This window comes from Zonotrichia albicollis, chromosome 16, assembly GCF_047830755.1.
Source record: "Zonotrichia albicollis isolate bZonAlb1 chromosome 16, bZonAlb1.hap1, whole genome shotgun sequence".
NCBI lineage: Eukaryota > Metazoa > Chordata > Aves > Passeriformes > Passerellidae > Zonotrichia > Zonotrichia albicollis.
This window is the reverse complement of record NC_133834.1, coordinates 8,992,173-9,014,992: the sequence shown is the minus strand read 5'-3', so window position 1 is coordinate 9,014,992 and position 22,820 is coordinate 8,992,173. Positions and strand designations below refer to the sequence as shown.

At 43.7% G+C, this 22,820-nt stretch overlaps 3 protein-coding genes across 5 annotated transcripts in view; 2 read left to right on the top strand and 1 right to left on the bottom strand.

The window, feature by feature from the left end:
• The first annotated feature begins 607 nt into the window (after positions 1-607).
• RRN3 (RRN3 homolog, RNA polymerase I transcription factor) lies at positions 608-11,922 on the top strand. The gene is made up of 18 exons (XM_005487676.4): positions 608-767; positions 896-999; positions 1,458-1,514; positions 2,340-2,429; positions 2,521-2,650; positions 3,094-3,153; positions 3,613-3,676; positions 4,148-4,217; positions 4,697-4,795; positions 5,386-5,481; positions 5,917-6,052; positions 6,823-6,953; positions 7,569-7,699; positions 8,476-8,660; positions 8,947-9,055; positions 9,470-9,622; positions 9,836-9,923; positions 10,320-11,922. Exons 2-18 carry the CDS (start codon positions 907-909, stop codon positions 10,476-10,478), a joined length of 1,851 nt encoding a protein of 616 aa, XP_005487733.2. The 5' UTR covers positions 608-767; positions 896-906; the 3' UTR covers positions 10,479-11,922.
• Positions 11,923-13,408: 1,486 nt separating this feature from the next.
• NTAN1 (N-terminal asparagine amidase) lies at positions 13,409-19,678 on the top strand. 2 transcript variants are annotated; one of them, XM_074553077.1, is made up of 10 exons: positions 13,409-13,632; positions 14,581-14,683; positions 14,771-14,836; positions 15,352-15,460; positions 16,401-16,474; positions 17,681-17,734; positions 18,194-18,247; positions 18,767-18,864; positions 19,058-19,171; positions 19,364-19,678. In XM_074553077.1, exons 1-10 carry the CDS (start codon positions 13,552-13,554, stop codon positions 19,541-19,543), a joined length of 933 nt encoding a protein of 310 aa, XP_074409178.1. In that variant the 5' UTR covers positions 13,409-13,551; the 3' UTR covers positions 19,544-19,678. The 2 variants fall into 2 exon arrangements, with proteins under 2 accessions (XP_074409178.1, XP_074409179.1); XM_074553078.1 differs by lacking the exons at positions 15,352-15,460; positions 16,401-16,474.
• PDXDC1 (pyridoxal dependent decarboxylase domain containing 1) overlaps positions 19,430-22,820 on the bottom strand; it is a 24,628-nt gene continuing 21,237 nt past the window's right edge. For both annotated transcript variants that reach the window (XM_074553076.1, XM_074553074.1), the window contains exons 22-23: positions 22,562-22,666; positions 19,430-21,808 (exon numbers count right to left, since the gene is read on the bottom strand). In XM_074553076.1, the coding sequence (XP_074409177.1) occupies positions 21,549-21,808; positions 22,562-22,666 (365 nt within the window). In that variant the 3' untranslated portion in view covers positions 19,430-21,548. The remainder of the gene's footprint in view (positions 21,809-22,561; positions 22,667-22,820) is intronic.

The window sequence follows — 22,820 nt, the reverse complement described above, 5'->3', positions numbered from 1 at the left end:
AGTTCCTGTGCCTCTGTTCTAGCAAATCCATTATTACTTCCCAAGGTCAAACTCCGCTTTTTTGAGGGCAGATTCTTGGCCCTCTTTAATCTCAATTAAGTTGTTCGGATCATTTAGTTTACTCCTTCGGATTGCAGTTTTTAGTTGATAACGCAGGCTGGCCGTGCCCTTAGTGTCACCTGTGCTGTGAGGGGCTGCCAGCGACTCCCGCCGCTCACGGCGAGCTGCCCAAGGGGTTGGGGAGCGCTCGCTTGTGAACCACCCCGGGATGGGAATTAATCTGGATTTCTGCTCACGCACCCCGGCACGCTGGGAGTCAGTGTTAAAGCCAGAACGGTGACGAACGTAAAGCTTCCCGCTCTTTCTGCCCGGCTTCACGCCCGCGTACGGGGAGAGAAACGACCTCTCCGCGTCCCTGTCCGGCTGCCTCGGTCAGGCCGCACCACGGCGGGCGGGGGCAGCGCCGCGGCTGCTCCCTCCCGGCGCTCAGTGGAGCCGCCCGGCTCCGCGCCCGCTCCGTGCCCACTCCGTGCCCGCTCAGTGGAGCCGCCCGGCGGTGCCGCTCCGTGCCCACTCCGTGCCCGCTCAGTGGAGCCGCCCGGCGGTGCAGCCCGGCGGTGCGAGGGGCGGTGCCGCCCGGCGCGGTTTCCGCCCGGCCGCGCAGTTTCCGCCGGAGCGACATGTGGCGGCGCGGGCAGCCGGGACGCGCCGGGCGCGGGGCAAGGCGCCGCTGGCCCCGGTAGCGGGGGCGCGGCCGCCGCCGCAAGGCAAGAGGGGGCAGCGGGAGGGACCGTCGGGAGGGGAGCAGCCGCTCCCGCGGCTCTCGCTGCCGAGGAGGGGCCCGAGAGGTGCCCCGGGCCTCCGAGCGGTGCTCACGCGGCTTCCCCTCCCGCAGGCGCCGTGACCATGCTGGGAGCGGACGAGTTCATCAGCTCCCCGCCCAGGAAGACGGTGCGGTTCGGGGGGACCCTGACCGAGATCCTGCTTAAGTACGAAAAGGTGACTGCGGCTTCTCGGGGCGCTGTGCCGCGTCCGGGCTGCTGTTCCTGGGGTCGTTCCGTGGGAAGCCTCGTTTCGCCTTACGCAAGACCGTGCCTGAAGGCTTAGAGGGAAAAACTGAGGGTGGCTTGTGCCAGGTGGTATTGCTGTGCGAGCGAAAAGATTTCCCCCGTGAGTCAACCTGGGTGGCTGGGTGCGTGTAAAGCCTGGCTTATGCTAAGTGTGCCCGGGATCCAGCTGTGTCTGCAGGAGAGCAGCTGAAAATGAGCCAGCAGCCTCGGCTGTCTTCTGGACAACACCCTGTTACTGCTGCTTCGGCTTTCCTGAGCTGGCTGTTTTGTATTCTTGATGTACCTGTTCAGTACTTGGTTGTTCAGATACATTGATGAAATTGTTAGTTTTTACTGAAAAAAGAAAAAAAAAGAAAGTAATTGGTTTATTTTTGCTTCCCCTGCTAGGGTGACACCACAGATTTTGAGTTGTTAAAACATCAGCTGTCAGATCCAGACATAAAGGTAAGACTTCCATAGTCAGGGGTCTGATGATTTAAAGTTCGTCTGTCTGAGTGTAATCACCTGACAAGTCATTCTGGTGCTTACACTAATCCTTTGCTTTAAATTGTATTTAACAGCTTTTTTTCTTTGCAGAAACCATCAGAATTGAAACCCTAAATGGGAAAAAAAAAGTCTATTTATACATATCTGTATATGCAGGATCTTTATAAATGGTGTCTCATACTTAGTGACTCTGCTCTACCCTTTGAGTCTGTCTTTGTTCCAGATACCATCTTTTTAGGTCACTGATGCTTGATTATAGAGACACTTCTGTAGATCAGACTGTGGTTTCTGACTTTCATAGCATTAAAGTTGCATTGAATTTTACCCTCTGTTCTCACTAAATCTGGTTTCATTAGGCAGTAACATACATATGCATTTAGTACAGAAGTATTGTTTCACAGCTCTTCTGTATAGCTGTGAGTACCTGCCACATTTGCTGTTTCAAGACTTGAGTTTCCCTTCTGCTTAAACTACAGCAAAAGAGAAAAGAAAATGATGATGGAATACCATTTGTTTTAAGTTCTGTGTGAGGGACGTTTCATGCCTTCCTCAGTCTGACTGAAGCCTTCATGGCAGGCTGTTGGTTGAGGAGTTGGCATGAATAGATTCTGCATTCAAGAACTTCCACTGGTGAAGGCACAAACCGAAATTCCCTTCATGTCAAGTGTGAAAGCAATTTCTGTTTACAGTCTTAATCTTTGACTTCTAAGGATTTTGCTATTTTCTGCTGCTAGGTAGTACTGTTTATTGAAATAGTTACCTATTTTTTCTGCCTATTCTAAGGATGCCCAGATCATTAACTGGCTGCATGAATTTCGAGCTTCTGTTGCATATTTGACCAAAGAGCTTGGACAACTGGTCAACATTTTGCTGGTAAGTATCTGTTTGTTTGCTACATGGGAAGATTAAGAGTTTAGTACTCAAAATATCCTTCTTTGACATCTTGATCTTTGTTTACTTTTAGAAGCTGCCATGGTTGAGAAGGAGCCGAGAGGTAGTGGAAGAATATCTGGGTTTTCTTGGCAACCTTGTGTCAGCACAAACTGTCCATCTCAGGCCCTGCCTCCGGATGATCGTGGCACAGTTTGTGCCCCGTAAGTTACTGCTCTCTTACTCAGCTTTGTTTGCTCATCAACATCCCTGGTAGAGAAGTTCTGTATAAATACAGCCCTAACACAATTAATTATTGGGTTATTGAGTTTTTTGCATGTTGGTTGTCATACAGACAGTTTTCTGTACCTAGATTTTAGAAGACATGTTCTAGGTTCTAATACAGATCCTGTTCTGAAGATGTCATGGAAATGAATGAACTGTATAATATTTTTACTACTAAAAACCAAAAGCTGAAGTGTGAGGATCATGTCAGATGTTCTCAAGAACCTCCTGGTTTTGTAAATAAAACACTCTTTAAGAAAGTCTTGTGGCTAATTTTGATGTTTGAGTCCTGGTGGAGACTGTTATTCAGTGTGTTTGCTATTGAATTTGTTACCTATAAGATTTATATGATTTTCATGTAATAATCTCATTTTTTTGCTAGCTCGAATAACCATCAGAGAAGATGATGTGGATATTTCAGATTCTGATGATGATGATGAAAGTGAGTACAAAGGATATAGATATATATGCTGCTGTAGTGCCTTTACTAAAAAAGTATCCAGTGCATGCAATTTGTTACAAAATTGATTGAGCTGAGTTCAAGTAAACCATGAAGAAACATCCTTAAATTCCCAGGTCAAAGACTTTCTTGTACTCGAATCAATGGTGTGCTGACCCACTCCTTATTACTTTGAAACCATTCCTGTTGGTGCAGTATCTGTAGGAATAGAATGCATAGGGAAACATTTGTAGTCCTAGATTGTTTCAAAGCCACAGAAAAGTCAGGAGCTGTTTGGTTTCTAATTTATTTACCTCAAGATACACCCCTGCAAAAGAACATTTTGGCAAATGCAGTTTCCTTGGGAATCTTTCCATTGTGTAGTTGATATGAACTGTTTTTACTGGTTCCTGATTTAGTTTTCTGTAACCAAGTGCATGAGAATTCTTTTTCTTTCTCTAGACGTTTCTGCAAACTTCGATACATGCCACAGAGCATTGCAAACTGTTGCCAGATACGTTCCTTCGTAAGTACAGAATCCCTTGGGCTTGTGTGCCCTTCCCTTGCAGATTTCAAGCTTGGGAGCTTGGGTTTTTTCCTCTTAATTGGAAGTATAACACTTCATTTCATTGCATGATTTTCCCAGTATTCACTAGCTGGTAGAATGCTTTATACAAACATTATGAAGTTTCTGTCAGGCATCAGCAGCTGAAAATCCTGTTAACAGAAATGGGCAGTAGGAGAAGTGTTGATAGTGGCTTCTGTATTCTATATTCTGTAGTGATATTTGAAGTGGCTTCTAACAAGTGCATTGTGAAAGTTTGCCACTTTTTATCTGTCCAGTGATCCTTGCCAAACCACATTTTATACAATTGCTTACCTTAAAATAAAGTTCCTTTGAAATAAGCTTGTTCCAGTACATCTTTAGAGTGCTGGAGATAAATATTTGCCAACCTATAACTTTTAGGTCTGATTTTTGGTTTTTAATTATTTATAGGACACCACAGTTTCTCATGCCGATACTTGTGGAATTCTTTCCTTTCATTAATAAATCAGAAAGAACTCTGGTAAGAGCTGTGATTATTTTTGTTGATTTGTTCATCTGTTTATCTAAATATGTTCTGTATAGTATTACAACTGATTTGATGGCAGTCCATGCAGATTTTTCAAGAATTTGTTATATATATGATAATTACATATATAATAACCATGTATGGGGTCATGTCTGTTTAGTGTAAGGCTGTCCAAGCATTCTGAGTTCCTTGTGCACAAGCATTGTGCTCATCTTTAATGACATCACCACATATTTTTTTTCACTGGATTGCTTTCTTAATCAGTGCACACCATGGACCTCCTTGATGAGGAGTCTCAGGTTGTCTTGTTTATTAGTTAATACATTAACTTTCTCTTGATTGAACACAATCCGTTTAAACCTATTTCTGGGTCTTTAGGTAACAAATTAAAACACTTTGTTTTCTAGAAGTCCTTTGCAGAATGTGACTTTCTGTTAACGCTGTTATTGATACCAATTAATTTTGTGTTATAGGAATGTTATGTCCATAACCTGCTGCGAGTTACTGTGTACCTCCCAACTCTGAGGCTTCAGATTCTGGAGCTTATTATTGAAAAGCTGCTGAAGTTGGATGTAAGTTTATTCTGTGTTATATTTTATGGAAGATTGACATTAAAATACACAGAGTAGGAAATGAAATACACTTCATTATTAGACTCTACAAAAAATGCCCTTGTGATCATGGGTATAAACCCAGGCAAATTTACACTTCATTCCTAGGATAAAGGTGTTCCCACAGCTGAGGGTAACTATGGTGTGTGCTGTTACAGCCTGCCTGGTGTCTCTGCTGGAATCCAAATAACTGTCCTGTGGTGATCAGTGCTAATGTGAATGTGCTTCCCTTTGTGTGCTTGATTGGTTTTGTCATCTCTTTGAAGTAAATTGTCCTAAAAAAGGCAGGATCACTGTAAACAATCCTGGCTTTTTGCCTCACTGTGTAACAGTCTGGGCCAAGCAGATGCTGGGGGGTAAAGTTTCAGAAAGTTTGGAGTGTACATTTGTGTATAGCACATCATTCCTTTATAAAATGTTTATTTAGTTCAAGACAAAATCCACTCAAGAACTTACTTATGTGGTCATGTATTTTATAGAAATAATAAAATACCTGATTTCATATTGTTGTCATGGTTTTATAGAAATTAATTTCTTGTTTGGATCTGTAGGTTAGCACTCCACAGCAAGATATTGAAGATGCTGAAGAAACTGCCAATAACTGTGCTAGTGAGGAAAAATCTACAGAGGAGGGACTTTTTGACATGGTTGGTTATCTTGTCCTATTAATTTTTTTTTAGCAAAATTATCGCTTCTGAAGTGGCAATGAACTAAGTGTAGAAATTCATTATTAGTTTGCTGTTACTGCACTGCACACTGCTCTTGAAACCTGAACAGCCAACAAATGATTAATGTGTTCTCAGGTATTGGCTTTATTCATGTAAACACCCAGTGCTACATCCAGCAAATCAATTTCATTATGTGAAAACACAAGCAGCTGTGCAATAAAGCTAGTTAAAGAATTCATGATACTTGGCTTAGTGTGCAAAAATGTGCTTATACTGTATAATGAGATACTGCTTGTTAAAAAAAAGATGAAATTTAGCATATTGCTGAAAGATAAACTTAGCTTGACTTTTCCTGTAATTACTGTCTCTGTGATTTGTGTATTTAAAAGCTGCATGTGCCATTTTATCTACCAGGAGGAAGATGAAGACAGAAAAGGAAACAAAGCTGTCTCTCCCAACATTGAGAGAATGGCCCATCCTCTTGCAGAGCGCCTGGACATCCTGATGACCATCCTGTTCTCCTACATCAGAGATGTTTGCCATGTGGATGGTGAGAACACTTGCTCTCTAAACCAATTTGTTGTTTTGCTAACAAGTAAACACATAAGAGGAGTTCTTTCTCTCTGTACTGTGAGATAAAGCAGAACTGTGCCATCAGCAGGCTGTAGTTCACATTCCAGCCTCTGCCCAGTGCTGGGAGAGGTACAGTGAGGACTTCAGAGGTTTAGTCTTCGCTTGGAGACATTCTGATTCCATTAACATGATATTGTATCCAAACTGTAGTAGGGTATAAATGTTTTTATCATTTGCTCTACTTGAGTGTTAGAATTATGGATCCTTTCAACATCACAAGATTTGGAAGTAGATCAGAACAACCAGACACATCAATCAATTGCCTTTGTTGCAGGAGAAAGAAGAATAAAGAAATATCTTTCACTGTTATGTACTAAGGGTTTGAATTCTTCAGATTTATGTATTTAGAAACCATTATGCTGTATCTTCTTCGCATAAGTCAGGTGATTTATTTGTGGGTTTTTTTTCTTGCTCTTCTAAGCTAAGACGTTATTGCAAAGTTTGCATGTCTAGCAGCTTTATATATGTGCACACTCACACAGAGAGATTCTTCATTTACACCACCATAAAAAGCAGTAGAATTGTACACCTGGATTTTTAGATGTCAGATAAACCGAGAAGTCAGGCTGACAGTTTTTCTTTACATAATCTTACTGGTGTAGAAAGATATAAATACCACTTCTGCAGCATGAGGGCAGGAAAAAACCCCTGAAATGGCTCATTTTCTTCTGTTTCTTTGTTGTGTAGGCAAGCTGGACATCAACAACACGAAGGATTTGTATCGGGATCTGGTTTCTGTTTTTGACAAGCTCATTTTACCAACCCATGCTTCGTGTCATGTACAGTATTTCATGTTTTACATCTGTAGCTTTAAATTGGTGAGTAAAAGCTGGTTTTAAAATGCAGTGTCCTCTGTCATTTCTGCATGTTTCTTTTGGTTTTCTTTTACAAAACAGTTTTCTCTGCTGCAATTCTACTCTGAAGATAGCAAGTACATTAGTATCTTCACTTTCTTTTCCTTCTCTGTTTCCTTTCTTTTTCTTTGTGGTTTCTCTTCCCATGTTGTTCATAAACCACTTACAGATGGAATCTTAGCAAGCGTGAAGGAACAAACTTGGTTAAAACTGATCTCTTTGACAAGAATCAGTTGGACTCTTGCACCCAGGACATGGATGCAAATTTCTTCAGCATCCCAAACTATTGCAGAGATGCTGTCTGTTAGCTCTTTGATTTGAAAATTGTGTCTGCTGTTAGTTGTTCCCCCACCCCTCCATTATCCCATCTCTCTCAACAAACTGTTCTTTCTTTTACAACTGAGTATAGAAAAAGACACAGAAATGAGTGCTCTTCCATCATGTGTAGGTGTGGTTATTTACTGCAGTTATTGGTAGATTTTTGTAATGGTTTGAATGTGGAAATTATGGGAATTGAGTATTAGGAATCTCTTGATTAAACAGTGTCATCTCACAATGTCTGTGTATCTTTTTTTCCAGGGGTTGGCTGAAGCATTTTTAGACCATCTTTGGAAGAAACTGCAGGATCCAAACAATCCTTCAGTAATCAGGCAGACTGCTGGGAGTTATATTGGCAGCTTCTTGGCAAGAGCTAAATTTATTCCCATTATGTAAGTTGTTTTCATACATGAGCAGAACCAAACAATTCATGTTATTGTGGAGCTTAAGTAGAGAATTGGGGTTCTATTCCCACTGCTTTGTCAGTAAGCCGGAATCAAGGGTCTTGTTTGTCCCTTCAACAATACTGGTTCAGTATTGTCTTGAAGCTTCCAGGAAAACACATCCAGGATGCAGACTGATGATTGCTGAGCTTCATGGCTTGCTGTTTAGGGCTTCACTAACCAAGAAGTGCTGAGCAGGGGTAGGTTGTGCTGACTTCAGGCAGTCATGGATTCCCAGTATCTGATGTTTTCAGTACCCAGTGTTAGGCACTTTCTGCAGGCACTGGAACAGGGAGGTCATTTGTTCTACTGTTTTGATAGAGAATGGTTAAAATGTCTTCCTTTTTAAGTACACATTCTGTATTTTTGTGCTGGTCAGGGTGGGTGTGGTGACTTTAACATTGGAGTTAGTTGGATGTTGGAATTACCTGGTGGACATGGGAGGCATTGCTCTCTATTACCTGTAACCAAGGATTCTGGTTGTTTACTGTGTGTTCATGGATTCATCTCTTCTGGCATCCTGTCCTTTCACCTTTGGGGTTTTCAGTGCTGATTGATTCATTTTAACGCTGAGATAAAGGAGAAAACTCAGAATAATTTTTCTACAAAGAGATTTTCTTACCGATGTTCTTATAACCATTGAGATTCTTGAATATTTGTTGAACATCTTTTCTACACCATTTCAGGTGTTATTTTTACATTTCTTTTTTCTCCCTGCACTACAGTACAGTAAAAGCATGTCTGGATCTTCTGGTGAACTGGCTGCATAAATACATTGACAATCAGGATAAAGGAGCTAATGCCTACTGTGATGTAGCTCTCCATGGGCCATTCTATTCCACGTGTCAGGCAGTGTTCTATACACTTATTTTCCGTCACAAACAACTTCTGGATGGAAATCTAAGGAAAGGTGAGCATATTAGGTTTGAAAGGATTCATTAGAAGTTTTACTGTTACTGTGTTTAATAGTGGTAAATTCAGTCAGGTATCTGATGGCAAGTTTATCTTGTTGTGCTCTAAATAAGATGACATGTGTGCAAACCATGTTGGGGTCAGACCTCTGCTGTGAGGGTGCCCCAGGATGTGCATCTGTGGTGATATGCAGAGTGCAGACATGTCACACTGGAAATTCTTAGCAACTGAGTTCAGTTTATATGCTGTCTAACTTATATTTGCTAATTGTTCTTGTTTTGAAGGTCTGTCATATCTGCAGAGTTTAAACTTTGAGCGCATTGTCATGTGTCAGCTAAACCCCCTGAAGATTTGTATCCCTTCTGTTGTCAACTTGTTTGCTGCCATTACCAGGTACCTGCTCCTTTACTTCAGTAAAGCTTGGTACAGGTTTTGTGTGTATCTAAAATCAGCACAGGGTTTTGTTAGGCACAGTCCTCAATATTACCTGAGACATAACACTGCCCATATTCCAGGTGGGAAAAGTTTATTCCTAGGTCAGTTTCAATGGAATCCTGCAGTCCTATGACATGGATTGCTCTGTGTTAAGCCATTGTGGTTGTACTTGGAATAAAGTATAGGGGCTTAGAGGAAGAGAACAGACTCTTTACCTTGTGACTCTCTTGCAAACTCCTAATATCAGCTGGAAAATGGAAGTTAGAAGTGATATTTGTTAAAAAATAACTTGGTGTTTTCATACCATCCATCTGAAAATCTTGTTTTGGGTGTGCTGGAATGCTTATCTTTCCTTTATTCCCTTTTTTAAAGGAAATACCAGTTGGTGTTCTGCTACACCATTATTGAGAGGAACAACAGGCAGTTCATCCCCGTGGTGCGGAGCGGCACCGGGGGCGACCTTGTGCAGACCTGCACCAACCCCCTCGACAGCTTCTTCCCCTTTGACCCCTACATACTCAAAAGGTAGAACTGAAAAGTGAACAACTCCTTTGTGCCTTCTAGAAAATAATGAATACAGCCTGTAGGAAACTGACAGTGTTTCTGCCATTCGCTTTCCTCCCTGATCCTTTGTACCTTTCATATTCTGTGTTTTAACCAGATTGTCAAAGGTTTAAATGAAAATGTGCCCCTACTGTGAATACAATAACTCATTCTGTGCTTTGTTTCCTCTCTCAGATCAAAGAAGACCATTGATCCTATGTATCAGTTCTGGGAAGAGCTGAGTGCTGAAGATCTTGAGGATCTGAAGAAACCCATTAAAAAGGTAATCTTCCCTGGCCAAACACAGTTCAGCTATCAGCTGCTTTTATTGCAGAATATATTTTTTAAGTAGATAAGAGTACACTATACATTTAGGGGAAACTGGGCTGAAATTTGGAAGCTTTAGGAATTGATCCATTCTTGCCGTGGGAGCACTTTTCCCTCTCCTGCAGCACAGAAGCCATCTGAAAGCTTTATAAATGTGCTCAGAAAATGGACATAGTTATGTCAGTGGGAAATCCACCCTGTAGATGTCATTCAGTTCCCATATTACATAATCAGTGTACATCTAATTCTCTTACCATTCCAAGTGGTTGTGGCAGTCACAGTGTAAATCCAGGTCTCTATTAAGATTTGACAGTATCTTCCTACTCTCACTGATCCTTTTACATTTTTGCAGGGTACTTCTGAAGATGAAGACGATGACTTTTTGAAAGGAGAAACTCCTCAAAATGATGGTGTGGTGGAAATTGCACCACATTCTTATGAGTCCAACACACGGAGCCCTGTGAGCAGCATTGGCTCCCCTGCAGACTGTTACGTGCCATACCCACTGTGACATGGGCAATCAGAAGGGAAAGTGTGGAATAGGTTGAAAATTGTGTGCAATGTTTTGCTCTGGAAAGAGACTTGAGCTCAACTTTCCAAACTGGCAAATGTTTTAAGTAACTACATTCAAGAAAAATTACTGTTTCTTAGTCATCAGATTTCTACAGATATGTTTAAGTGAAGCTATATGTTGCTAGAAAAGCTTAGAGAATAAATAGGGTGATATTTTACAAATTTCACATTGAAATGGTTTTTATGACTTAGAAGGATTTTTTTAAATAGTTTTTTCCAACTCTTCAAAACTTCTTTTACTAATGTTTCTCTACAAGGTTTTATGTATCAGGGGTGAAATTCTGGTGTTTCTTCCTGCAGATTTGTGTGGGGGCCAGAATTCCACTGTCAGTGTTCCAACTCTGATGACTTTTGGAGCTGGTTTCACAGTAATGGTGTAATCTCTTGTCCTAGGGTGCCATTTTTTGGCACCCAATGTGAGGCTTGAGAAAGTGGAAAGAAAAAACCTGTCCTGATTTAATTGGGTTTCACTTACTCTGTACTGGGTAAAGCAGTCAGTAGCCACATTGCTTGAAGCTGCTTTTTAGAGGGACCTCTATGGAAATTTCCTCTTAAATATGCCCTAAACCAGGAGATCCCTCAGTAGGCAGGGCATGAATCCAGTCTGGCAGTGGTTCTTACACACACATCTCTTCAGCTTTTATTTCAGTAGAACCATGCTTGGTGAAGCCACTTGCTAGTGGGAAGTGTGCTCAGACAGAAACACTATCGCTCCTGAAATCTGTAGCTGACACACCTTTCCCAGCCAGGAAAGTTCAGACATGTGAAAGTGGTGGTTGTTGGAAGTGTTGAAAATGAGGGAGTAGCTGAATGTATTATTTGTAGATAGTTTTCTTTGGGGTGCTTGGGAAGCACTCCAAGACAGGTATTTATTTGCCATATTTGAACTTTATATGTGAATGCTGAAAATAGAAAAAAAAATCTTCCCTTATGGAAAGGACGTGATGGTGTCAGTGGTGTCCTTGTCCTTGTGTTGTCCATGTGTCTGTCAGTCCGTGTAGAGTTTCTCTACAGAGGTTTCTTGTCTTCTTTTTATGGTTGCTGACTTTTAGATTTGAGTAAGAATATAAACAATGGGAAAAAAATAAATGTTATTCGTGTAACATTTAGTTGAAAATTTTATGTATTTAAGACTAAACTCCAGTTGCCCTGCATTAGAACTTGGAGGTGTTCAGGACAACGTTTTTATTTGGAGCCAATGAAGTTTGATGCAAAGAGTGCAGTTCTTAACATCCTTGAGAAAACCACATGTCTGTATGTAACTGAGGTGCCCTCTCTGGAGCCTGACTTCTCAAAGTTGGGGTGTTCATTCTGACAGATTGCAGAAAGGAGTTTGGGGATGACACCGCAAAATTGTATAAACTGAGAAGTTTTGGTTTTAATTGTAGTCCTCTTTATTGTCAGTCCTCAGTAATAAACAATAGATTTCCATCTGAAATAATTGTATTTTCTCCTGGCACAGAAGAACCCTCAGAGCAGCAGCAGGGAAAACATCCTTTGAATGTTTGAAAGATGCCTTTCACATTGCAACACTTTCAGACACTACTTCCAAAATGAGGGTGTGGAAAACTTGCCCAGTTGTAATACTAGATATGTGAGTCAGGAGCTTCCACATATCATGAAAAACAAAACAAAACAAAAAAACAGTAAACGTAATGTGCAGACATTGAACAGTCTGTACTCAAGTTACACAGTTTTAAGTGTTTCTGGAGTGTGTTTCACCTTTGCTGTGACAGCTCTGGTTTTCTCCATGTAATGGCAGGCAGGTGTGCTGGCAGGTGCTGGTGGTTTGCTAAAGAGACTTTGTAAATACCAACAGCTGTGAGAGGAGTGTTCATCCTGAGGTGCAGTTTTGTCTCACATGAGAAATGTATCTTTTGAAGAAAGCACTTATTCTACTATAGAAACATTAAGTCATAGAGTGGCCTGGGTTGGAAGGGACCTTAAAGATCACCTAGTTCCAGCCATCCTGTCAGTGGCAGGGTCACCCTCTACCAGACCAGTTTGCTCAGAGCCCAGTGCAACTGGGCCTGGAACACTTCAGGGACAGTTTATTCCTGTGAAATTGGATGGAAAGGCCGAGCTGGGGTTACTGTCCTGGGCAGTTACTGTCGCTGGGCTGTGGGCAGGACCACAATCCCTGCAGGGTGAATTAACTCTGCTGCTACCATCGTTACTCCTTGTAGTATCTTCCACAGACAACTGGAGGAAACAAACCCTGATCTTTGAGGAAAACCAGTTTTCTTTGGGATTGTCTGAAAATCCAGCTTGTGGTTGTTGGGCCAGAGGATGGTGGTGTGGAGACTGGCTTCTTCTCCCAAGTGCCCAGTAGTAAGACAAGGGGATGTAACCTTAAACTGTGCTGGGGGAGGTTTGTGTTGGACGTTGGGAATGATTTCTTCACAGAGAGGGTGGAACAAGACATTGGAACGGGCTGTCCATTGGATGGTGGAATCACCAACCCTGGAGGAATTTAACGACAGGCTGGACGTGGTCCTCAGTGCCATGGTAGAGTGACACAGTAGTGTTCCGACAGAGGTTGGATTCCATGATCTGAGGTGTTTTCCAACCTCAATAATTCAGCGATTTGTAAATTTGTGGCTTTGTAACTCTTATTATTTCATACCACAACTTAAGGATGCCCCGCAGCGGTCGGGGAATCTCTTCAGGGTAACCCTTCAGAGTTAAAGTCGTCAGGCGCGGCCGCTGAGGCCGGGCGCCTTTCCGTCAGCCCCGGGCCGTCCCGCCGTGCCGGGCCGGGCCCAGCCCCGGGGCGGTCCCGCGGTGCCCGGGGCGGCCTCAGCCCTGGGGCGGTTCCGTGGTGCCCGGGCCGGGCCCAGCCCAGCCCCGGGGCGGTCCCGCTGTGCCCGGGCCCAGCCGCGGGCGGTGCCGCGGGCGGAGCGGCGGCCGCGCTTTCCCAGCGCCCCGCGCGGCGCCGCCCGGCCCGGCCCGGCGCGGCCTGCGGAGGGAGCGCGGAGCCGCCTCCGGGCCCGGGCCCGCCGCTCGCCGAGATGCCGCTGCTGGTTAACGGAGCGCGGGTGGACCTGGCCCGGCCCACGGGAGACATGATCCGCGCCCACCCGCACCTCGAGGTGAGGGAAGCGGGAAGGGCCCCCGGGGGGAGCCGCGGTCGCGGCCGGCGGGGCAGGTGGTGGAGCGGGGCAGGGGCGACCCCGACCCCTCGCGTTCCCCGCGCTCTGACAGCGGAGAGCCGCGGGGTGATGGAAAATAAATAAATCGGTGTCGGCGGAGGGGCTCAGCCGTGCCGGTGCGGGTGCCCCGCGGGGCCGAGCGGGCTCTTTCTGCGTGAAATGACAAAAACTGGCGATAAAAAGGAAGGTGGGCACTGTGAGGAAGGTGCTGACCTTGCTGCCAATGTTGTAATCCTAACGGCGAGTGCGAGCCAGGACTGTGAGCAGAGCTGCTTAGGGAGGTGTTCCTTTACAGACCCTGAGATTATGCAGAAAACCAGGGCAAATTTGATAAAGCTGTGAAGTGTTTTTTGAGCCCAGAATGGAAATTCACTTTGTCCTCAGCAGCTCTGTGAGGAAGCACTGCAGTAGTCATAGCCCAGGAATCCACGTTTTCCACACACCAGTCGAGCTAATAAACAATAGTATTTTGATAAGTGCAAAATAAATGTTCTGAAATATGGCAGCAGAAGTCCGAAACTTCTATATTTCAAGTTTCCTGTTCTGATTTAACTTCCAAGATCAGTTCTGGTATTATCTAATGTAATCTTTTCCCAGTTCAAAAGCTGTTTATAGTGCCTCCATTTTATGGTCCATATAACAGGGGAAAGGTGTTTTGCAGCTCTCTGGAATTATGAGATTTAACTATTAACTTGGCCACTGTTAGGAAAGCATAAAACTTTCAAAATTCAGAATACTCTGTAATAATACAAAACACATGCGTTTCTCTCTGAGCTGAGTCCCTTTGCTTTTCAGAGGTGATGTTTCTGTGAAGTAATGGATACACCTGAGAATTCAGCCACTGTAGTATCTGTTATCATTTGTAGTATTTGTTATCATTTTTTTTAGGAAAAGGCAAAACTTCTGAGAAGTCAGCCAGCTCAGATCGTGGAACCCAAAGGCCTTCTCTATGTCCAGCAGAGAGAGTTTGCAGTGACTACCCCTAAAGATGGTGTGTAGGAACATAAACATTTCTTCTTGTACTGAAGCAGTGATTGTGAGAGCTGAGTTCTTATAGTGTTTTCCTCCTTTAAAATAGGTTCTGTTTCCATTCTTGGATCAGATGATGCCACTACCTGCCACATAGTTGTGCTCCGACACACAGGTATCTCTAGAGGACCTTCAGAGCAAAGCCTGTACCCCTGAAATAAGGAATTAGTGCTGGTTTATGTGGCATTAATAAAATAGACTGCAGTTACATTACTACAAACCTGAATTTCCAAAAGTCACATCATGTGTTAACTGAAGACTCACTCAGAGTTGGTGTGTTCAGTGTGAGAGGTTCTGTGCTCTCCTCACTCCCTGAGCAGATTTTAACTTGCTCTGCTCCTGTGGCCAGGGGCATTGCAGCCCTGGGCTGTGTCCAGCAGTCTGGCAGAGCAGGGTTTGGGTGTTTCAGGGGTAGAATTGGTGGAATTTGTGTGCCTGGATTTCTGACATTAGAGATGTTGCCTGCTAAGACGTGCCCTCGCAGGAGCCGTGCTGGTTTTGTAAGGGCCCCTGCAGAGGGTGGTGCCTCGCCCCAGTCACATCCCTGGGACTGCCCCGGTTGGTGGCACTGTCCCCGAGGCCCTGTCGTGTGCTGTCCCCGAGTCCCTGTCTGTCGTGTGCCCTCCCCAGGCAGCGGAGCCACGTGCCTGACCCACTGTGACGGCTCGGACACCGAGGCCGAGGTGTCGCTCATCATGAGCTCCGTGAAATCCTTCTCCAGCTCCACGGGCTGTGGCAGGTCAGCTCTGCTCCCTTGCTGTTCTGCTGCTCTCAAGGGTTGCTGCAGCTAGGGTGGAGGGGAATTGAGAGGGGATTGTGCTGGGTCCAGGCAAGGGAATTGTGCAGGAAACACCTCTTGATCAGCAGCCGCATGCAAAGTGAAAATCACTTCCGTGGTGATGATTTTGGGGGTGTTTTTAGCAGTGGTTTAAAGCATGGTTCTGTTCTGAAGAGTGTCTCTGTAAAATGCCACCATGAGGTTTGTGTTTATTGTTTCCCATTTAACATTGTTCCAGATTTGCAAAATTTTCCATATAACTGGTTTTTGGTTTATATTATATTTTTCCCTTCACAGTGTTTGTAAATTCTTTTCAGCATCTGACAGTCTATCAGGGAATTTTGTAAGTCCACATTATTAAAAAAAAAAGCTGTGGAGGATAGGACAGTGGGTAAAAAGCTCCAAAACAGAATTTAGCAGCCAAGCTTCTTTCTGGATGTGGAGGGTTTTGCCCCTGTGGTTTGGTAAGAACAAAAGCTAGCTTGTGAACTTAGATTCATGATTTGTAAGGACTTTACATAGACACTGCTTAGAGAAGAACCCTGCTGCATGGTCCAGAATAGTTCTGAGGAGGTCATGAGATCAAAAACCTTCAAGTTTAATTAACTGAAAGATGGTTACAAAGTTCAGTCCAAACCAGAGATACCCCTGGGATAGAATTGCATGTATTTAATGCCTCTTCAGGCTTGTTCCTGTGCCACTTCCTGGGTGATCCCTGAAGTTTTCAGAATGGAATTATCATAATTTGTTGTGTAATGCAAACCAGCTTGGTGCATGTGATTGTAATCAGTGAGGCTTCTCTAATGATTGCTTTGCAGTTTGGGCTGGGGATTATTTTATAAAGCTATTCATTTTGAGATGTCTTTTTAATTGCTGTTTCCTGTTATTCCATCTCTGTTAGGCTGGAAGTGCACCTAGTTGGAGGTTTCAATGATGATAGGCAGTTATCACAAAAACTTACTAATCAGCTTCTTAGTAAGTTCACGTTTTTTGCACTCTCATGTCCAAAAAAAAAAAAAAAAGTTCTGGCTGGATTTGGGTGGAGTTTGTTTGCAGTCTGAGTCCCCAGTCATTTACTGGAAAGAAGTGTGGATTCACATGAAGGGTCTTTTTCTCTGCCTGAGAACTGGTGTGGAGAGGGGCTGGGCTGCTGGGGCTTGCCCATGCCCAGTGCCTGGCACAGGCTCTGGTCCTGTCACTGCTCCCTGGCTCACGGCTGCCTCTGGAGACTTGGGTGCAGTTCAGCTGGGCTTTGATCCCTGCTCATCTTCTTGGGATCATGGGCAAGTGTTGTCACTCCCCCAATCTGTACCTGTGGATGATTCATCAGTTACCGTTCAGTTCATACCTTAATGTGATGAGGTGAAATTTAATTATTGTTTGGTGTTGTCTGATGAAAAATGTCAGGTCTTATATAAAATCCATAGTCCAGAGGAGTGATGGCAGTGCTTCACTCACAATTGGAAGTGTAAAGTACCTGATTACCTGGGAGTGCTCTGGGTTGTGCTTTTGTCACTCTGTCACTTCTGGAGAGGCCTCTGCCCCACTGGAATGGGGAGGGGCAGGGATGGGCAGGTGTCAGGATTGGAGGGAGGTGTTTGAGGGGGTAAACAAAAAAGGAATAAAACCCTGGGATGAGCCTTGTGGCTACAGCACCTGATGGGTGTTTTGTGTAATGTGAGAGTTCTGTGCAGAACAAAGTATTTTGGTTAACTTACTTGAACCTTCTGATTTTCATGCATCAAGGTACAATTTGAATCAGTAATGCTGTATTGCTATCAGAACTTAAAAGAGGGGTTTTTTTGGTGTTTGGAATGATGAAACGCAGAACTAATTTACAGTTGATGAAAGACTGGGTTTGTTCACTATCTGTTTAACATTTTAGGAAAAAAACATTTAAATATAACCTGCTAAATGTAGAGCAGACTAGAGCAGAACTGATATGATGCCAGAGCTAAACCAGTGTCAGTAGAAGGAGTAAGTGGCAGAGCACTTTCTTAGCAGATTTTTGCTGTTACAAATGGCCTGTCTCTGTAAATTCCTGTTATTCTGAAGCAAATGTGCAGAGCCCAGTTTGCAGTGTTGCCCTGCCTGGGGCAGGGGTTCAGTGTGTGCCCCTCACCCCAGACAGCAGTGCACTGCCCCCCCTCACTGACATTTTTGCTGCCCTTGTCATCACAGGAGCGTTCGATCTCCAGCCAGAGGATGTTCATTTAGTAACTTTCTGTGTAACAGGTAAGGAAATGTTCCCTTGGCTTTGGAAGTACCTGTCCTGAAATAAAAGGGCAGGGAACTTCTCAGACATGGCTTTTTCTCTGTCCTGTCAGAAAGAACAGCACAAATCCTGCATACAGATGTGTAATTTTCAGTTTTGCTGCTGCACTGCACCCAGCTCATAGTCATGGCCAGGTTATTTTGGCACATATATCCCAAGAAACAGGGCTTTTTCCCTGTAAATTGTCCTGGCAGAAGCAGTTGGCTGGAGCTGCTGTTCTCTTAGGAGACAGCTGCAAGTCCTACATGTGTTGTTACTGTTCCTCTGCCTTCTTTTCCATATTTCATTTAGTTTTCCTTGGCTTTTTCTGTCTTATGCAACATCAGATCTCTTGCTCTCCAATAATATACAATTAAATAAATGCTGCTCAGACTAAAATCCAAAGCCCTACAGATCTGACTTATTTTTCTTCATTACAGAACTAAATGACAGAGAAGAACAGGATATTCACTTTCCAATAATTTATGGAATAGGTGAGTCAGTTAAATTAGAATTGAATTTTCTTTTGGTCACTGGATTGCTTTTTAGATTCCAATAGTAAATGGACTGCTTTTAATGGATGAGAAAAGTCCACTCTAAAAGTTGCACACTGCTGTTAGAGACATAGGCAAAAATGCTTTTCTTGTGGTGCCACAGCTGGGAGATGCACACATGAAGAAGCTGTATACAAGTACAAACAGATTTTTTCCTTTAACTGCACTTAAGAGTTTATCAGCATCGAGCTATTGCACTAAATTTGTACTTAGAATTTAATCTTCTTCTCTTTGATTACTCAGCGTTTTTTCTAATTAGTTCACTCATCTCTGGAATATTGAAATGCTGCCAAAGGAAATGAAGTAGAAACATCCTGTCACAGGCTTGGGGTCTGAGAAATAAAAATGTGTGATGGGTTCTGCAGTTCTGCAACACAGATTTGTTAGGTACATGGTCATTGTAAAGAAGTGCCTCAAAATAATTAATTCTTACAGTATTTAATCTCTATTCCCTACCAGCTGTGAATGTTAAAACAGCAGAGATTTTCCCTGCAACCTTCCCAGTAAAAGGGCCAGATGAGGATCTGCGTTCAGCCCACACGTTAACAGGAGCACCAGTGAGTAAGAGATGGTGAAGATGGGGAGAGCAGTCAGGGGCAATGAGACATCCAGAGCTGAGGAGAATATCCTTTGGTATTTGGGTTTGTGGTCACCATTTCACTCTGTTTGTTGGGGCAGCTGGGGGGGACTCAGGCTGAGGGGAGCCCTCCCTGTCTGGGGCAGCCTCTGCAGCCCCCTCTGTTCTTGCAGCTGACCAACATCTACGATGCCAAGACAGAGCAGCTCCGGATTGGGCCTTATTTCTGGGGGCCTTTCCCACATGTGGATTTCTGGCTGGAACAAGATGATGCACAGATTTTACAGGTACCTGAAATGAACTGGTTTGGGTTTTTTTGCCTTCTAGCTGAGTAGAGAGAGGGGTGTCACAGTATGTCAAAACTTTTCCCAGTGCACTGCTGTCCCTGGGAGGGAGGGGAGTATCCTTCTAGAGGAGAGGATAATGAGAACATTGTATCCTGAATGTCAAGCAGCTCTTGCTCCCATCTTGTTTTTCAGAACCTTTCCACGTCACCCCTGGCTGAGCCCCCCCACTTTGTTTCCCACATTAGATCTACATTAACATTTCTGAAAGAACATCCATTTCCATCTCGGTCCCTGTTTCCTGACAGGAAGCCTCGAATCTACAAAAAAAATGAAGAAGGGTTGTGGGAACAGGTTTGCTCTGACAAAATCTAACCTGGAACCCACCCCCACAATTGCATTAAGGAAATAAAACTTGCAGGAAGAGCAATTTGTTGCAAATAGCATATTGCTGCTCACAAATACCAATGTTCCTGTGCTTTTCAAAATAAAATATTTTGATAGAAGTAACTTGCTTTTTCTGCATTACTTATGTAGAAATCAGGGTTTCTTTGAAGTAAGAATTTGGCTTTGTTTAGGTTCTGTTGCTCCAGTGCAGTAATTTGATGGGCAGGTAGAGGTGGCAATGCTGGAGACTGACAAGGTGAGTCACTGCACTGGTATGCACCTCATTAAGTGATCTGGCACACACAAGGAAAGAAAGAGTTTGCTGGAATGTAGCAAAGTGTCCTTCAACAATAACTTAATTCCAGAGTAATAATTTGAAGTATCTTTATTGAAACATTCAGGTAATTATTTAAAGAATGAAGCTCATTCCAACAAAACTACCGATTTAACATTTCCAAGTATAAAAACATTAAAAATTAATCTCTCTGGGGATAACTTTTATCCCCAACAAATTACTGTTATTAACATACTTCATTGCACTAGAGAAACCAAGGAGGAAGACTAGTCAATTTAATTGCTTTTGCACTTTAGAAAAAATTGCACTGATTTACATAAATTACCCCAAAATTACCCAAGCAAAGTTAACCTTGTTCATGGCATCCCAGCACTGCAGGCTTCAGAAGCTGAGAGTCAAATCAGGTGCCAGTAAAATTCAAAACCCTCAAATTTGTAGATTATCAAAGTAAGTCCCACTACCACTACTGCCATTATGGTATTAAGGGGGAAAAAGGGAGGGAGGAGAAATCCCAAATGCAGCAAACTGCAGTACTTGTATCCAGTTTAGAGGGAGGGGAGGGTTTGTATCACCATCAGGTTACTTGGGGAAAGCACATGTTGTTGCCAAAGATGGCTTTTCCACAAGACACACTGAAAATTTGCAGTGAAGTGATTGTTTGGGAGAAGAGTTTTACACTTTGGATTTTGATTTATTCAAAGCTTTGCTTGTGCATTAAGTAGTCCCAAACACTCTGAAGTTGTGCTGTATGTAAATAACCTAAATAATTTCTTCTGACTCTGTACAATTCCTACTATAAGTAAGTTACTGTTATTCAAAAAATAAGTGTTGAAACCATCACAAATGTATTGGTTTTCCAAGCTTTACTACAGCTATCTTTAAAAATACACAACAGAAAGAACTCCAGTTACACTGCATGAACATGTTCAGTATTTGGTGTGTAAATGGCGTGCAAAGGAAAGTAACAGTGCCTTGTGCTCCTTCCCAGGGCAGGGGCAGGAAGCTGGCCAGGCATGCAGAGGCACTATTGCTTTCTAGAAGGCTGAAAATTCACTAACTCAGTCCCACGTGGGCTGTGGCTGGGGGTGCAGTGGTACAGGAGCAGGAACAAGGGGTGATGGCCCAGTGCCCCTCAGTGACTCCATCCTCAGGGCCCCCAGGCACAGCTCTGGGCAGGCTGTGGGGAAGGGAACAGAAAAAAGCAACACAGAACCAGGGTGACTTCAGGAGAAGTTTTGCAGGAGAGCCTAAACTGAATTTCAAATACTAAAAAGGTGAACAACTGGCAGTTGTTTTTTATAAAGTAGAGTAACATAAGATATTTTATAATTCTTGGGTGCAGCTGTATTTTTCAGCATGTGCATGGCTGAGTGGTTAGTTAGCAATTTGTCATGCCTGGGCTCCTGCAGGAAGGATAACTGCCACGTGTGTTTACAAACGTTCATGAGCACTCAATAAATTTCACTACAGCTTTGGTGACACCAACATGGAGAGGATTAAAGCAACTGTAACAAGTGTACAATAAGACAAATCTCTGTCCTGGGGGAGGGAATGTGTATTTGTGCAAAATCCCAGTGAGTAAGTTACAGTAGTCATTACTGTACTGTGTGGCACTGCTCACATCTTCAACGCACCGGTACCAGCTGCCTCCCTGGGCAGGGCCCTCCTCAGCACAGTCTGAAATCCACACTCTGGATTTCATCTTTGACTTGCTTGCTCCTCTGCCTTGGTGCAGTCTGGTGGTGACTGGTCACTGTCAATGTCCTCAGTGTCTGTCTTTGCCTGCACCACCTCCTTCTGCTCCTCTGCTCTTTCCATCTCCAAAGGTCCTTGCTCTTGGCCAGGGGAGAGATTTGGGGGTCTCTGGTCCAGCTTGTCCAGGTCATCACAGTGGCTGATGGAGCTGGTCTCACTGAACCCATCAGAGCTTCTCAGAGACCTTTTGAAAGCTTTCTGACCTGTGAAGTGTTTGAAGCATTCAGTACCCATGCAGGCAGCAAATACCAACAGTGGTGTGCACAAGTTCAGTTTCCAAAGGAAGTACTGGAATTTTTTAACAGCAGAGAAGTTGGTTTTGTTTGCCTGCTACTTTGGACCCTGAACACAGACCCAGACAGCTCTGCAAAGCAAGAGCCCCTGTTACTGTATCTGAGCTGAAGCCAAGCTGCCTGCTTACAAACTGAAATCATTCCAGGTTAAACAACTGAACTGGAAGTCATAGGCTGGAAGCCATCAGCCCACAAGGTGAGTTAAAACTGGGCTTCTGGCCAGGCAAATCAGCATTAATTACTGATACAACTATGCAGAGAGCGCCATAGATTTAACACATCTTCACCTCAGAATGCCTTGGGCCACAGAATGTTTGGTAACAACAGAAATGCAGATGCTGAAGTACATGACTTCATGCTTTTATTTCAAATAAAACTTTTGGCTTGTTTACCTGTTCATTTTTAAAGCTCAATAACCTCATAATATTCCACAGGAAGATTTCAGACCTCCTGGGCAGTTGTCAGTTAATTGGACAACTTCCTGTAGTCCCAGGAAGAATATGTGGAGAGATAACAGCTTGGGGCAATGTCCTGTGCCATGGGTACATTAAGGTTTTTAAGGTGGTAGAAGATGAGCTCTAGTTCCAGATGTTACAAAAGATGGAAAGTCAAGTGGGTCTTCCTGTGTCAGGGAAGTTTTAGAAATTAGACACAGAAACTTACCAGGAAGTCTTTGTTTTGCAAGGCTGGAGGTGGGAGTTGGTGGTGGAGTGGTGCCTGTTCCTTGGGCCTTTGATACATACATGGATTCTGTGGATTCTAGAGAGCCTGTACAAGAGAGCAGGAGATTCTTACTGGGTGTTAGAGGAATAGTGCAAAGCATGTTCTTGTCCATGCTGAGGGTGGATGATGTCCCTCATGACCAAACAGCACAGGAGCTGTGCTGCAGGCTCAGCACAGAACTGAGCAGCCCCAGTGCTGC

Coding starts and splice junctions, on each gene's coding strand:
- RRN3 (XM_005487676.4), top strand. CDS start 907: ATGCTGGGAGCGGACGAGTTCATCAGCTCCCCGCCCAGGAAGACGGTG. Junction 3,154..3,612: donor TTCTGATGATGATGATGAAA/GTGAGTACAAAG, acceptor TTCTTTCTCTAG/ACGTTTCTGCAAACTTCGAT. Junction 9,924..10,319: donor TGAAGAAACCCATTAAAAAG/GTAATCTTCCCT, acceptor ACATTTTTGCAG/GGTACTTCTGAAGATGAAGA.
- NTAN1 (XM_074553077.1), top strand. CDS start 13,552: ATGCCGCTGCTGGTTAACGGAGCGCGGGTGGACCTGGCCCGGCCCACG. Junction 13,633..14,580: donor GCGCCCACCCGCACCTCGAG/GTGAGGGAAGCG, acceptor CATTTTTTTTAG/GAAAAGGCAAAACTTCTGAG. Junction 18,865..19,057: donor ACACGTTAACAGGAGCACCA/GTGAGTAAGAGA, acceptor CTGTTCTTGCAG/CTGACCAACATCTACGATGC.